Raw genomic sequence first — 15731 nt, forward strand, 5'->3', positions numbered from 1 at the left:
TGCAGAGAGTCCCATACAGGACAAATCCAAGGAGAAACATGCCAAGACACATATTAATAAAACTACCAAAAATTAAATGCAAAGAAAAAATATTAAAAGCAGCAAGGGAAAAACAACAAATAACGTACAAGGGAATCCTTGTTAAGGTTAACAGCTGAACCCTCAGCAGAAACTCTGCAAGCCAGAAGGGAGTGGTAAGACATATTCAAAGTGATGAAAGGAAAAAACCTACAACCAAGATTACTTTACCCAGCAAGGATCTCATTCAGATTCAACAGAGAAATTAAAACCTTTACAGACAAGCAAAAGCTAAGAGAATTCAGCACCACCAAACCAGCTTTACAACAAATGCTAAAGGGACTTCTCTAGGCAGGAAACACAAGAGAAGGAAAAGACCTACAATAACAAACCCCAAACAATTAAGAAAATGGTAATAAGAAAATACATATCAATAATAACCTTAATGTAAAGGGATTAAATGCTCCCACCAAAAGACGTAGACTGGCTGAATGGATACAAAAACAAGACCCGTATATATGCTGTCTACAAGAGACCCACTTCAGACCTAGGGACACATACAGACTGAAAGTGAGGGGATGGAAAAAGATATTCCATGCAAATGGAAATCAAAAGAAAGCTGGAGTAGCAATCTCATATCAGACAAAACAGACTTTAAAATAAAGACTATTACGAGAGACAAAGAAGGACACTACATAATGATCAAGGGATCAATCCAAGAAGAAGATATAACAATTGCAAATACTTATACACCCAACATAGGAGTACCTCAATACATAAGGCAAATGCTAACAGCCATAAAAGGGGAAAGTGACAGTAACACAATCATAGTAGGGGACTTTAACACCCCGCTTTCACCAATGGACAGATCATCCAAAATGAAAATAAAAAAGGAAACACAAGCTTTAAATGATACATTAAACAAGATGTACTTAATTGATATTTGTAGGACATTCCATCCAAAAACAACAGAATACACTTTCTTCTCAAGTGCTCACGGAACATTCTCCGTATAGATCATATCTTGGGTCATCAATCAAGCCTTGGTAAATTTAAGAAAGTTGAAATCATATCAAGTATCTTGTCTGACCACAACGCTATGAGACTAGATATGAATTACAGGAAAATATCTAAAAAATACTAACACATGGAGGCTAAACAATACAATACTTAATAACCAAGAGATCACTGAAGAAATCAAAGAGGAAGTCAAAAAATACCTAGAAACAAATGACAATGAAAACATGACGACCCAAAACCTATGGGATGCAGCAAAAGCAGTTCTAAGAGGGAAGTTTACAGCAATACAATCCTACTGCAAGAAACAGGAAACATCTCAAATAAACAACCTAACCTTACACCTAAAGCAATTAGAGAAAGAAGAACAAAAAAACCCCAAAGTTAGCACAAGGAAAGAAATCAGAAAGATCAGATCAGAAATAAATGAAAAAGAAATGAAGGAAACAATAGCAAAGATCAATAAAACAAAAGCTGGTTCTTTGAGAAGATAAACAAAATTGATACACCATTAGCCAGACTCATCAAGAAAAAAAGGGAGAAGACTCAAATCAACAGAATTAGAAATGAAAAAGGAGAAGTAACAACTGACACTGCAGAAATACAAAGGATCATGAGAGATTACTACAAGCAACTATATGCCAATAAAATGGACAACCTGGAAGAAATGGACAAATTCGTAGAAAACACAACCTTCTGAGATTGAACCAGGAAGAAATAGAAGATATAAACAGACCAATCACAGGCACTGAAATTGAAACTGTGGTTAAAAATCTTCCAACAAACAAAAGCCCAGGACCAGATGGCTTCACAGGTGAATTTTATCAAACATTTAGAGAAGAGCTAACACCTATCCTTCTCAAACTCTTCCAAAATATAGCAGAGGGAGGAACACTCCCAAACTCATTCTACGAGGCCACCATCACCCTGATACCAAAACCAGACAAAGATGTCACAAAGAAAGGAAACTATAGGCCAATATCACTGATGAACATAGATGCAAAAATCCTGAACAAAATACTAGCAAACAGAATGCAACAGCACATTAAATGGATCATACACCATGATCAAATGGGGTTTATCCCAGGAATGCAAGGATTCTTCAGTATACGAAAATCAATCAATGTGATACACCATATTAACAAATTGAAGGAGAAAAACCATATGATCATCTCAATAGATGCAGAAAGTGTTTTCAACAAAATTCAACACCCATTTATGATAAACACCCTCCAGAAAGTAGGCATAGAGGGAACTTACCTCAACATAATAAACGCCATATATGTCAAACTCCTAGCCAACATCATTCTCAATGGTGAAAAACTGAAAACCATTTCCTCTAAGATCAGGAATAAGACAAGCTTGTCCACTCTCACCACTATTATTCAACATAGTTTTGGAAATTTTAGCCACAGCAATCAGAGAAGAAAAAGAAATAAAAGGAATCCAAATCGGAAAAGAAAAGTAAAGCTGTCACTGTTTGCAGATGACATGATATTATACACAGAGAATCCTAAAGATGCTATCAGAAAACTACTAGAGCTAATCAATGAATTTGGTAAAGTAGCAGGATATAAAATTAATGCACAGAAATCTCTTGCATGCCTATATGCTAATGATGAAAAATCTCAAAGAGAAATTGAGGGAACACTCCCATTCACCATTGCAACAAAAAGAATAAAATACCTAGGAATAAACCTACCTAAGGAGACAAAAGACCTGTATGCAGAAAACTATAAGACACTGATGAAAGAAATTAAAGATGATACAAACAGATGGAGAGATATACCATGTTCTTGGATTGGAAGAATCAACATTGTGAAAATGACTATACTACCCAAAGCAATCTACAGATTCAATGCAATCCCTATCAAACTACCAATGGCATTTTTCACAAAACTAGAACAAAAAATTTCACAATTTGTATGGCAACACAAAAGATCTCAAATAGCCAAAGCAATCTTGAGAATGAGAAATGGAGCTGGAGGAATCAGGCTCCCAGACTTCAGACTATACTACAAATCTACAGTAATCAAGACAGTATGGTACTGGCACAAAAACAGAAATATAGATCAATGGAACAGGATAGAAAACCCAGAGACAAACCCATGCACATATGGTCACCTTATTTTTGATAAAGGAGGCAAGAATATACAATGGAGAAAAGACAGCCTCTTTAATAAGTGGTGCTGGGAAAGCTGGACAACTACATGTAAAAGAATGAAATTAGACCACTCCCTAACACCATACACAGAAATAAACTCAAAATGGATTAAAGACCTAAATGTAAGGCCAGACACTATAAAACTCTTAGAGGAAAACATAGGAAGAACACTCTAGGACATAAATCACAGCAAGATCCTTTTTGACCCACCTCCTAGAGAAATGGAAATAAAAACAAAAGTAAACAAATGGGACCTAATGAAACTTAAAAGCTTTTGCACATCCAAGGAAACCATAAACAAGACGAAAAGACAACACTCAGAATGGGAGAAAATATTTGCAAATGAAGCAACTGACGAAGGATTAATCTCCAAAATTTATAAGCAGCTCATGCAGCTCAATATCAAAAAAACAAACAACCCAATCTAAAAATGGGCAGAAGACCTAAACAGATATTTCTCCGGAGAAGATATACAGATTGCCAACAAACACATGAAAGGTTGCTCATCATCACTAATCATTAGAGAAATGCAAATCAAAACTACAATGAGATATCATCTCACACCGGTCAGAATGGCCATCATCAAAAAATCTAGAAACAATAAATGCTGGAGAGGGTGTGGAGTAAAGGGAACCCTCTTGCACTGTTGGTGGGAATGTAAATTGATACAGCCACTATGGAGAACAGTATGGAGGTTCCTTAAAAAACTTAAAATAGAACTACCATACGACCCAGCAATCCCACTACTGGGCATATACCCTGAGAAAACCATAATTCAAAAAGAGTCATGTACCACAATGTTCATTGCAGCACTATTTACAATAGCCAGGATATGGAAGCAACCTAAGTGTCCATCGACAGATGAATGGGTAAAGAAGATGTGGCACATATATACAATGGAATATTACTCAGCCATAAAAAGAAACAAAATTGAGTTGTTTGTAGTGAGGTGGATGGACCTAGAGACTGTCATACAGAGTGAAGTAAGTCAGAAAAAGAAAAATAAATACCGTATGCTAACACATATATACGGAATCTAAAAAAATAAAAAATAATAGTTATGAAGAACCTAGGGGCAGGACAGGAATAAAGAGACAGATGTAGAGATGGGCTTGAGGACACGGGGAGGGGGAAGGGTAAGCTGGGATGAAGTGAGAGAGTGGCATGGACATATATACACTGCCAAATGTAAAATAGACAGTTAGTGGGAAGCAGACATATAGCACAGGGAGATCACCTTGGTGCTTTGTGATCACCTAGAGGGGTGGGATAGGGAGGGTGGGAGGGAGACACAAGAGGGAGGAGAATTGGTGATATATGTATATATATAACTGATTCACTTTGTTATAAAGCAGAAACTAACACACCATTGTAAAGCAATTATACTCCAATAAAGTTGCTAAAAAAACCCAAACTATCCTTATACTTAAAGCTGCTTTGAAACGGTTTTCTTGTACTTGAAACCAAAAGCATCCTAACTAATATATTGGTCTCGTAGATAAATTTCTCCAAATTTAGTGTGCACCCAAATCACCTGGGGATCTTATTAAAATGCAGATTTCAACTTAGTAGATCTGGAATGGGGCCTGAGAATCTTTATATCTGACAAGGTACCAAGAGATGTCAATACTTCTGGTCTGTGACCACACCTTGAGTAGCAAGGTTCTAGACTGATCTTCTTATTTTCTTATATATTCTCTCTTTTCTTCTTATATCTTTGATTTTAAAAATTCCTTCTGGGATATTTCCTTGTTACAATGTGTTTTTATTGTATTTTTCAATTATCATTAATAAATCAAGATATCTTTAAAAAAAAAAGGAGAGAGAATGGGGCAAAGCCACAGGCACATACAACCGATAAATAATGGTTGTTACCCTTTGTTTATTGTGTTAGAAAAAAGAAAACTTCCACTTTTAAGAGTTTACATAAGGAAGTTCTGAGCTACATCCACAAGCCATTCTTGTGCCACGGACTTTAGACGGTCAGATGTGTTGAATATCCATTATGTAAGCCATGGGGCACTGGGTGCTTTAGATTTATTGACCAATGAGCATCTTACAACAGCTCTAAAGCTGATTACATTATCCCCGTTAAAAAAAGTTTAACGGTAAGGTGATTCATTAACCTGGGTAATTGCAAAGTCTGAAGATAGAGCAGCTTCTGGATTGCCTTGGTTTAAGCAATCCAATAATACTATCAATAGACTTTTATTATTATTATTCTGCTCCCCATTGTTGCCCTTCCTTTCTCCCTTCCTTCCCTCCTTTTTTCTTTCTTTCTTCTTCCTTTTTCCAGAATGGAAAAGTGCTTAGCACAGTGCCTGGTGCATAGCAAGTGAGAGAGAACTATTAGTGTTGATGATGTTGAGGATGATATCCAAACGTACTCTGATGCTGTCACACTCTGGGTGGTCATTGACAACCCTCCATGTAGGTCCTGGTAGGCTGGTGAGTGTAGGAGGCCCCTCTTCCACCCCATCTGCCATTCCTCCCTGACATCAACTCTATAAAGACTCCAGAGAACAGTACTTTTACCAACTTCTGCTCCTCGCTTTTTGTTCTTTGTGGAATTGTGACACGACACTGGGGCTACATCCTTCTCTCTCCCCAGCTCTTGAATTCAAACCCTTTGAGATCTTTCAGACTAACATGTAAATGACTAACAGCAATGTCACCCCTGCATCCCACCACCTTCTACCCATGTGGCCTTTCCCATCTTTTAGGATTTTTCTCATCTCTTTGCTTTCATACATCTGTCATCTGCCTAATGTGCCTCCATTCTGCCCATTTCCTACCTAAAGATACTCTCTCCAAATTCCAACTCCAGTATCACCTCTTCTGTGAAGCTCAACCTGAGATCTTCCAGAAGTTTCTGCCTTTTCTCTCTGGTTTTCTGCCCTGCCTTTCCCCCTTGTGTTGGAGTCTTCATCTCAGGGCGCTGTACTTACCTAGACCCATCTAGGCCTGAAATGAGCTCCCCGAGGTCAGGAGTCCCACATATGGCGAGTGGTCATGGGTAGCCCGGACTTGAATCAGTGGAGGGTGTTCCTCTAGCCTGGGTTCAAATCCTGCCTCCCCTCTTACCGTCTGTGAGCCCCTGACAGGTGTCTTCATCACATTATGCTCCAGGTGTCCCACTTGAAATCAGTTCAGTAAGTATCAAATACCACAGACCAAAGCATGAAAGTATGAAGATAGGGATTCAGGAATGGGCCACCTTATGGGATGATTTGGGATGAGTGGTGAACAGGATTTTTTTCTACTGATATATGAGGACCAGTTTATGAGTTCATTGGAACCAACATAGAGAAACCAAACAATGGTTGAACATATTCCTGAAAAACGCACAGAGCTTTATTATATTTGGTAATTGGGCAGAAAGAGCATTGCACTGAAATCATCACTCTGGCTCATTCAGCTCAAAGAGTGGTCCTTACTGCCCATAGAAACATAGCTTTGTGGGCCATGGAAACATATAGAGGTCAACAGCCTCTTAAAATCACATGTAAGGAAATGAATATAAAACAAATTCCAAAATACAGAAACAAAAATTATAAAATCTGTTTAAATAATCCATTGCACTCCTACAGCACAAATGTTCATCTTACAGGGAACTGGGAGATCTTTACAGCCTATGGAAGGGCTGTGACGTGACACCTCCTAATGGACTCTGTTCCCTTTTGACCTCATTAGCATGAACTGCCCTGTACCATAGACACGAAGAATTTGCAGAAAGAGCTCCAGGGCTCCCCACAGTACTCCAGGGCTATCTTCCTCTGGTTTACCAAGTCTGGGTCTTCCACACACTCAGGATCTTTGGTGTTCATGGTCTGGGTCTTTGCTAGGCTGGTGGGGGTGGTCACTTTGGCCTTGCTCTGCTCCTTGGGAGAGGGCTCCATTAACTCCTGGCTGGGCTTCTTGATACTAATCAGAGTGGAGTTAACCAGCTTGAGATTGGATTCTGGAAACTTCTTTCTGCACACCCTGGTCTTCAGGATGCTCTTGGCATCACCACAGATGACCTTCTGCGAACGCAGATTCCGGCCAATTTGTCTCCAGTAGGCATTCTTTTTGTCTGATTCTAGGCATGAGGTTGGATTGCCAGTGAAGAAACAGGAAAACTCGTTGTCCTGTCGGGTGCACTCGACCTTCAGGGCAATGCCCTCCTCCTGCTTGGTCACCACCCATCTGCAGTTGGCATGGTCTTGGGTGACGAACTTGCCTTTGGTCAGGCGCTTGGGTGGCTGGTTGCTTGCTTCAGTCTGGGGCGCGCCTAGAGTATGCAGTTTATCTGTGCTGACTTTGTTGCCCTGTCTATTCCTCCCTTCCTTTTTGGCCTCCACCGAGAGCATTGGAGCAGCCAGAAGGAGAAAGGAGAGCAGGGCGAGGCTGTGGATCCTCATGGCTTCAGCTTGGTGGGAACCTGTCTGACAAAAGGCAGGTGAGTCAGTGCTGGGCAGCAGTTCAGCAGCACTAGGCCGCGAGATGACCCTCCCTCCAGCCTGACACATGGCTGCCTGCTTCGGAGTGAGATCAAGGAACCTTCTGTTTCCTGGACTTAGTAGACAAGCAGCCTGTGTATTCGCATGTCTGCTTGACTTGAGTCTTGAATGTCAGAAACTTCCTACTCTTCATTCATTCTTCCCCACCCTTTGTACCTCATTAACTCTCACTCCCTCATCCACTCACTTAGTTACTCCTCACTCCTTCATTCACCAGTCAGTAAGCATTCGTGGGGCACCTACTACTGGTACTAGACTAGATGTTGAATTTATCAAGGTGAAAAAGAAAGTCTCACATCTTAAAAACTTAGAGGCAACTCTTTGGGGAATCTAAATAGCATTGATCAGGAGTCTGTCCCAACTGGGTCCCCAACTTGATCTTGGGCAAGTCACTCTCCCCCTCTGGGTCTCAGCTCCTTTATCTGGAAGTCAAGATGCTGGATGAGATAATTCTCAACTCTCTTCCAGCTGCAGTGGACTGAATTTCTATCTCACTGTCCTACATGGACTCAGATGACCACACAATGAGAAAGGACATGGTAAGTGACATGAAAGGTGATGCTTGACCCAAGGTTAAACACGCATGAGGCTTGGACATTCTGAGATGGGTGGGTTTGTGAGGAGGGGTATTTGGGATTCAGTAAGAGCCTAAGGAAAGGCATGAAGGAGGGGTAGGTCATTCGAACTGACTGGGCAAAGTGAACCAGGGGAATAGAGGTGAATTTCTATCAGAGCATTTAGACTGTTGAAGCACTGTGCTTGGCACAGAGAAAGTCCTCAATCAATGCTTTTAAAAATAAATCATTTAATTAATAGGATGACCTTAACTGCTACACTAAACTGCATAGATTTTATCAGGTGGGTAACAAAAACCACATTTCAAAGAAGAGAATTAGCATTTCTATTTGACACCGACTATGTGCCAGAGCACTTGACCTGTATTTCATTCTCACCTTGTTAATTAGCACAAGAGCCCTTCCTGGTAGGTAATAATCCATCACCACCAGGTTACAGATGCGACAGTTAGGTTCAGACTGGTAAATAAATTGCTCACGGTCCCATAGTGGGCAAGTGACAAAGCTGGGACAGGCAGCCAGAACTTCTGTCTCTGGTCCTTTATACCACCCCTCCCTCATTGAATACCTCTTGCCTTCACCTTACTCTGCCTTTCAGAAAATATTGGCAAGAAATAAAAAAGCAATTATGAACAACTCATTTGGTTTGGCTTAGTTTATGACGATAACTCATGTTATCAGTGCTCCATTTGAAAAGAATATAGAACTTTGTTTAAAAAGAGGCAGGTCTAAGTCTGATCTCATTCTACCCTGGGCATATGGCCTCTCTTTAGGACTGATAAAGGGGAGACAGTCACAAACTGTGAGCTTCTGAAATGAAGTTGGGATGGGAGCTAGGGATATTAGATAAAGACCCACTCATTCCTCACGGCACTGGGACTCAGTCCCCAAGTGCCCGTGAGGGGATCCAGACCCCAGGAACCTGAGGTCCTCATGGGAGCTGGAAGGGGGACAGGTAATGAAACTCTTAAGAAAGCCAGGTTCTTACCTTGTTCTGAGTTTGCAGGTCCAGTACGATCCAGATGTGAGAGGGAGCTTGAAGGCTTACTGCTGTCTCATCTGCAGTGAGGCAGTGAAGGCCCTTTATATAAGAGCCCAGGCAGACAGGGTTTTTTACAGCTCATATACTTGTGTAGCTTTATTCACACTCCTCCCAGCCACACCCCTTCAGAGAGAGCCAGCTCCTGCAGGGAAAGTGGTTGGTGTAATCCTGTGGGAGGCGGGTTACATGCATAGCATTAGACCTGGTTCTTCCAAGCCCTTTTCCTTTCCCCTGGCAGCCAGTTGAGGAGGACACCTCAGCCTTGCAAAGACCCTCCATGAAGGGCTGAGGATCCCAACAGCAAAATCTGTGGGGGAAGTTATAAACAATAGGTCCATTTTACTCAAAGCTTTCCCTTAATTCTCATCACAGCCCCTCCATGATATGGTAACATATAATTCATCCCATTTTACAGATGGAATATTGGAGCTTGGAGACATTCAGGGCTGGTCCAAGGTCACAGGACTAGGAGGATGAGGAGCCTAGAGTTTAAAGCCTGGACTCCTGGGCCCCACTGTCTGATCTCTTCTTACCTGACACTCTGTAAACATTTGGTGAACTGAGCTGGGGAAGCCATCTCAGTGTCTGAATTCCTGTTTTCTCTGAAGCACCTGAAGTTACTGTGTGGGCAGAGGAAGCCTCAGGCCTTGAGAGGCTGGTAAAGAGGAAATTCCTGATCTGGGTTTTTGTTAAAAGTATTCACCTTTTGGTCACGGGTGGGGACCTCACTCTGGTGAGCCTTCTCTAGGCAGAGTCTAGTAGCAGGATGACCTAGTGGAACCCTGGATACAGTATTTATTTAGCTGTGATCTTGACTTCTCTGACCCTCCATTTGTTCATCTATTGATAGCTGACAATAACAGTACCTCATTTAGGGTTCCATACTAAATTTTTTAGGAGGCTGAGCTATTAACATCAAGTGAAGCAGAACAGATTTGGTTCATAAGATGGCCTTCAGTTGTATTCTTTAAAAACAGATATATTTTGTTTCCATGTTGAGCATATAAAAAGAACTCACTTCCACAAAGATGTGGACCTCACTATATTTTGTTACTTTACTTTTCTTGATGTTTGGGCATAAGAAACTGTTCATTTTCTTCTTGACTCAGCTGTAAGGAAAACAGTAGCACAAGAGCTATAATAATAATAAATAATAAATGGCCAGTGACCTTTGCCTTTGGAGCAGGAACAATAAGGAGTGGTGGGGACTGAGGCAAACTGTGTAGTTCCTGATACCTAAATGTCAACACTCAGTGCCAGGTGACTGAAAACATGTTGGCATGGAGGTCAGTATCTTCAGACCTAATGAATTTTTTTCACATACACATTTTTTTTTTAAAATGGACATTTCATGAACTTTTAAGAGATTCCCAACATCCAGATGTGTGTACATGGAATTGGCTTCTAACTGAAATTTTCTAAAACGAAAGATACAAAAAGTTGTAACGGTGGTTGGATTCCATCCAAGTTCCACCTGTTCAATAATCCAAGGTCACAGAGTTGTGGATGTTGACTGGTTCATTCAGTGGTTCAATGGGTTTCTTCATGAATTCCATCAAAGTAGGCTATTTCCCCAAACTCCACGCCTCATGTAAAATTGGCTCACCCGGAGATCCATTCCCACTGTTCTGACAAACACGTTATTGAACCATGACCTGCACAAACAGGCACTCACATTGTGATATTTTGAGGGATTATTTGGACCCAAGCAAGACAAAGCTGCTTTGTTCCACAAGGAGATATAGACCAAGGTAGTCTCTTGTAAAACAAGAAAATCATCTTGATCCTCAAGTGGCAGCCAGATTCCTTCTGGATAAAGACTGTAGGTCAGAACACAAAGCAAATTTAGAAGGAAACATGTGGACTCCAGGATCTTTTCTGAGAAGTGACTCTAAGCTTTGGCAGGGAACATGGAACTTCCCCCACTTCCCCACTTCTTCCCATGGACCTTTGGCCTTCCTGTGATCCCTTCCCAACTTCTGCCTTGACCTTTCTTTTCCAAACAGGGGACACAATATTAGACCAGGCTGTGTAGCCCTCTCTCTGTTAGCTCAGCCTGTTATTTCAAACTCATTTCTAGACACACACACACACACACACACACACACACACACATACACACAGAGTCCAATCTGGCCACACTAAACCCCTCACCCACCATCTCCTAAATACTTGGTGAGCTTGTGCCCTTCCTGCTTTTGCTCCTGCTGTTCCCTTTACTCGGAATGCCCTTCCAGTCCTACTTTGCCAGGAACACATTGGCTCATCCTTCAAGATCCAGATCAAATATCATCTATCTGTTGGTGTCATTTGTTCCCTGATCCTTCCCCACATCCCTCTTTTTATGGATGTTCATGGAGAGAAATAGACTGTCACTCCTCCAGTGAGTGTTTACAGCGTGCCAGCGTTGTGCTAAGGATGTGTCCACACATTAACTCACAGCTCGATATACTGAGAAAATGATACACTTGCACTACAGTGCACTGGGGAACCGAAGCAGGTTTGGAGCCCCAGCAAGGCTGCCCACTACAGGTTCTCCCCACCTCCCCATACTACCAGGACTGAGGGGTTCCCTGACTCCTGGAGAATTGACTCTGGATCCTTGTGGTACAGATGACATACAATTAGATAAAGACTAAATGGATGCCACTTCTAATATTTTTATTAAAAACAAAGTAATGTATCCACACTTTGATAAATTGTAAACTTCTCTCTCTTTAATATATATATATTTAAAAATATTAGAATAGTATTACCTTTAAAAAATGTTTGCAAAGACAGTTCCTTTGCCCTACATCTCACCCAGGTTCCCCTATCATTGACTTTTTGCATTATAATTCTACATTTATAAAACTATTGAACCAATATCGCTATGTTTTTACTAAAGTCCATATTTTGTTCAGCCCTCCTTACTTTTTACCTAATGTTCTTTTTAAAAATGATCAACAGGATTTATTTTTATTTTTTTAATTTTTTAATTTAATTTTATTTTTGGCTGCGTTGGGTCTTCGTTGCTGCACGTGGGCTTTCTCTAGTTGCGGCGAGCGGGGGCTGTTCTTCATTGCAGTGCTCAGGCTTCTCGTTGCGGTGGCTTCTCTTGTTGCAGAGCACAGGCTCCAGGTGCACGGGCTTCAGTAGTTGTGGCTCACGGGCTCTAGAGCGCAGGCTCAGTAGTTGTGGCATACGGGCTTAGTTGCTCCGCGGCATGTGGGATCTTCCCAGACCAGGGCTCGAACCCGTGTCCCCTGTATTGGCAGGCGGATTCTTAACCACTGAGCCACCAGGGAAGCCCAATAGGCTTTATTTTTAAGAGTAGTTTTGGTTCCCAGAAAAACTGAGTGGAAAGTACAGAAAATTCCCATATCAACCCTGTCTTTCACAAACACAGCTGCCCATGCTGTCAATATCTTCCACTAGAGCGGTACAATCGTTACAGGTGACGGACCTTCTTCGATACATCGTAACTACTGCAAGTCCATAGTTTTCATAGTGGCTCACTCTTGGTGTTGTATCATCCATGGATTTTGACGAAGATATAATGGCATGTTTTCACAATTATAGTATCATACATAGTATTTTCACTGCCCTAAAGATCCTCTGTGCTCCACCTATTCATCCCTCCCTCCCAGCAACTGCTGGATATATCCCATCCTTTTACTGTCTCCATAGTTCTGCCTTTCACAAAGGTCCTAGAGTTGGAATCGTGCAGAATTTATTCTTTTCAGATTGGCTTCTTTCACTCAGTCATATGATCTTAAGGTTCCTGTGTGTCTTTTTCCGGCTTGATAGCTCATTTCTTTTTAGCAGTGAATAATATTCCATTGTCTGTTTGTACCACAGTTTATTTATCCATTCACTTCTTGGAGGACATCTCAGTTGCTCCAACGTTTTGGCAACTATGAAAAAAGCTGCTATAAACATTTGTGTGCAGGTTTTGGTGTGAACATGTTTTCAACTCCTAATGGTCTTTTTTGTCCAAGAACCCATCCAAGATTCCACGTGACATTTAATAGACGTGACTCTTTAGGCCTCACTTGGTTGTGACGGTTTCTCAGATGTTCCTTGTTTTTGATGACCTCGTCAGTTTTCAGGAGTGCCGCTCAGGGGTTTTGAGAATGTGCCCCGTTCGGAATTTGTCTGGTGTTTTTCTCGTGATTAGATTTGGGTTATGTCATTCTTCTTTTCATCAAAGATTTAAATGATGGATAGCAGGTTTCCTTTGGGGGTTCCATAGAAAGTCTGAACACAAGTGGTTGAACACATGTCTTAGGCAGTCTGGTCTCTGATAATTTTGAAGTTCAAAAGCTGATTTTACTCTCATGCATGTTACTACTACATGGTTCCTTGACCTAGAGGGCTGGCCCCTGTGGATGCAGTCATCAGAGCTATATCAGTGTGTGCGATTTTGTACTGTGGTGAGTCTTAACTGTACATTTTATCAGGTCAAATTTGCTCACAAATTAGTCCCTCCTTCAAAAATAACCTCATATACAGACAAAATACTTTGTCACTGTGTCAAAGCAATATTAATTTTTTGGTCAAATTTTGTGCATTAAAAACTTATTCATTGTCAGAAAATGAGGAAATTGGCCAAGTAAACATCAGCTAAAATATAACTAGCCTGACAGGAAGCATTCATCTTAGACCTACAGAAGAGTACTTGCACTACAAATTTAAACTGCTCATTATTCATGAGATTTAAGTATTCCTGTGCAGCAAATCTAATGATACATACTACTAAAGTTTTACTTTAGAACAATAAGAGTCAGTGAAGAGTTGATGGCACAGCATTCTGTATGGATGTAAAAGGAAAATATATTCATTTTTATTTATCTTAAAGGAGTGTCCTATGTCACACCTCATAACATTGAAACTATTTTTTTCAAAGCCATGTGCAATGCTTGGTTTTGATTCTGAATCCATCTAAAAGGTAACTCATGGTTTTTGAATTAAGTTAAACCAAATGAAATTGCTGTTTGTGGTAGGTTAAAATGGTAGCATATCAACAATCTTGAATAGATCGAACTAATAATAATTAAAGGTTTTAGAAGGTTTTTTTCTCAAGTAGTACAGCTGTTTCAAAGCCTTATATATACTTTTTTAAAACTTTTTATTTTATATTGGAGTATAGTTGATTGTTGTGTTAGTTTCAGATGTACAGCAAAGTGATTCATCCATGTACACACTGCTATATTTAAAATGGATAACCAACAAGGACCTACTATATAGCTCAGGGAACTCTGCTCAAAATTCTGTAACAACTTAATTGGGAAAATAATTTGAAAAAGAATAGATATATGTATATGTATAGTTGAATCACTGTTGTACATCGGAAACTAAGACAACATTGTTAATCAACTATACTCCAATATAAAATAAAAAGTTTTAAAAAGTTATACATATACATGTACCTATTCTTTTTCAAATTCTTTTCCCATTTAGGTTGTTACAGAATATTGAGGAGAATTCCCTGTGCTGTACAGTAGGTCCTTGTTGGTTATCCGTTTTAAATATAGTAGTGTGTAAAAAAAATGTTTTAGTGTTTTATAATAAACTCCCATACAAGTTAAGTTCATTGATTATCTCTAGGTTTTTCATATCTTTTTTTTTTTCTTTAAAGGAAATCACTCTAAAACATCTAATTCATTCTTTAAAGAAGTCTACTTCTTTTGGATAAAATTTCCAAAGCACACAAATAGCTGTGCACCTCTACACATATGCACACACACATACACCTACACCCACACGCTCTCGTGCAGGTACATCACATATGGGTACACATACATATGCATGCCTGCCACCTCTGCATCTTGGGGCAGAATGTCTTGGAGAGTTTCCCTTTGGAATTATCAGTCTCTAACCTGTGTCTCTAACCCTCAGTCTCTTTTTTTACAAAGAGCGTCAGTTGCCATCCTGGGAATCTGGAAAAGAGAGAAGACAAGTTGCCCCTTGCATTAATGCTGTGACTCATTGTGCACGTGGGCATGTCTGGCTGCTTTTGTCACATGAAAAGATGAAGAGGTTTAGATGAAAGACATCAGAAAACAGCTCTGAAAAGGCCTGTGATGGCACCGGGGCAAACGGTACCCATGCCCAAAGAGCAAAGCACTCTTGCCTGCTATGGGCTATAAGGAGACGACAGGGATGGCAGGGAGATAAGAGACGGTTGGCTCCAGGAAGAACAGGGCTGGCCTCTACCCAGACTTCATTCGTTCTGTCACTCAATCTGTCATTCTTCTGTCATTCATTCATTCTTCCATTCATCCAGAGAGCGCTCCTGAAGCACTGCATGTCCCAGGCTCACTCTGTCATTGAATGAAATGCAGTCAAGAATGACATGATCCTCAAAAAGATGGAATTAGGGGGGCAAGATAAGGATACCAGTCACAACAATGTAGGGGTGATTGAAATGT

The 15731-nt window shown here is 40.5% G+C and overlaps 1 protein-coding gene across 1 annotated transcript; it reads right to left on the reverse strand.

The window, feature by feature from the left end:
- Positions 1–6888: 6888 nt before the first annotated feature.
- On the reverse strand, positions 6889–7602 carry LOC133092037 (fibroblast growth factor-binding protein 1-like). Its single transcript, XM_061191255.1, has one exon. It carries the CDS (start codon positions 7600–7602, stop codon positions 6889–6891), a length of 714 nt encoding a protein of 237 aa, XP_061047238.1.
- Positions 7603–15731: the final 8129 nt, after the last annotated feature.

The sequence above is a fragment of the Eubalaena glacialis genome, chromosome 5 (assembly GCF_028564815.1).
Source record: "Eubalaena glacialis isolate mEubGla1 chromosome 5, mEubGla1.1.hap2.+ XY, whole genome shotgun sequence".
Taxonomy (NCBI): domain Eukaryota; kingdom Metazoa; phylum Chordata; class Mammalia; order Artiodactyla; family Balaenidae; genus Eubalaena; species Eubalaena glacialis.

Excerpts from the sequence above, each read along its gene's own strand:
- LOC133092037 (XM_061191255.1), bottom strand. The coding sequence starts at position 7,602 with ATGAGGATCCACAGCCTCGCCCTGCTCTCCTTTCTCCTTCTGGCTGCT.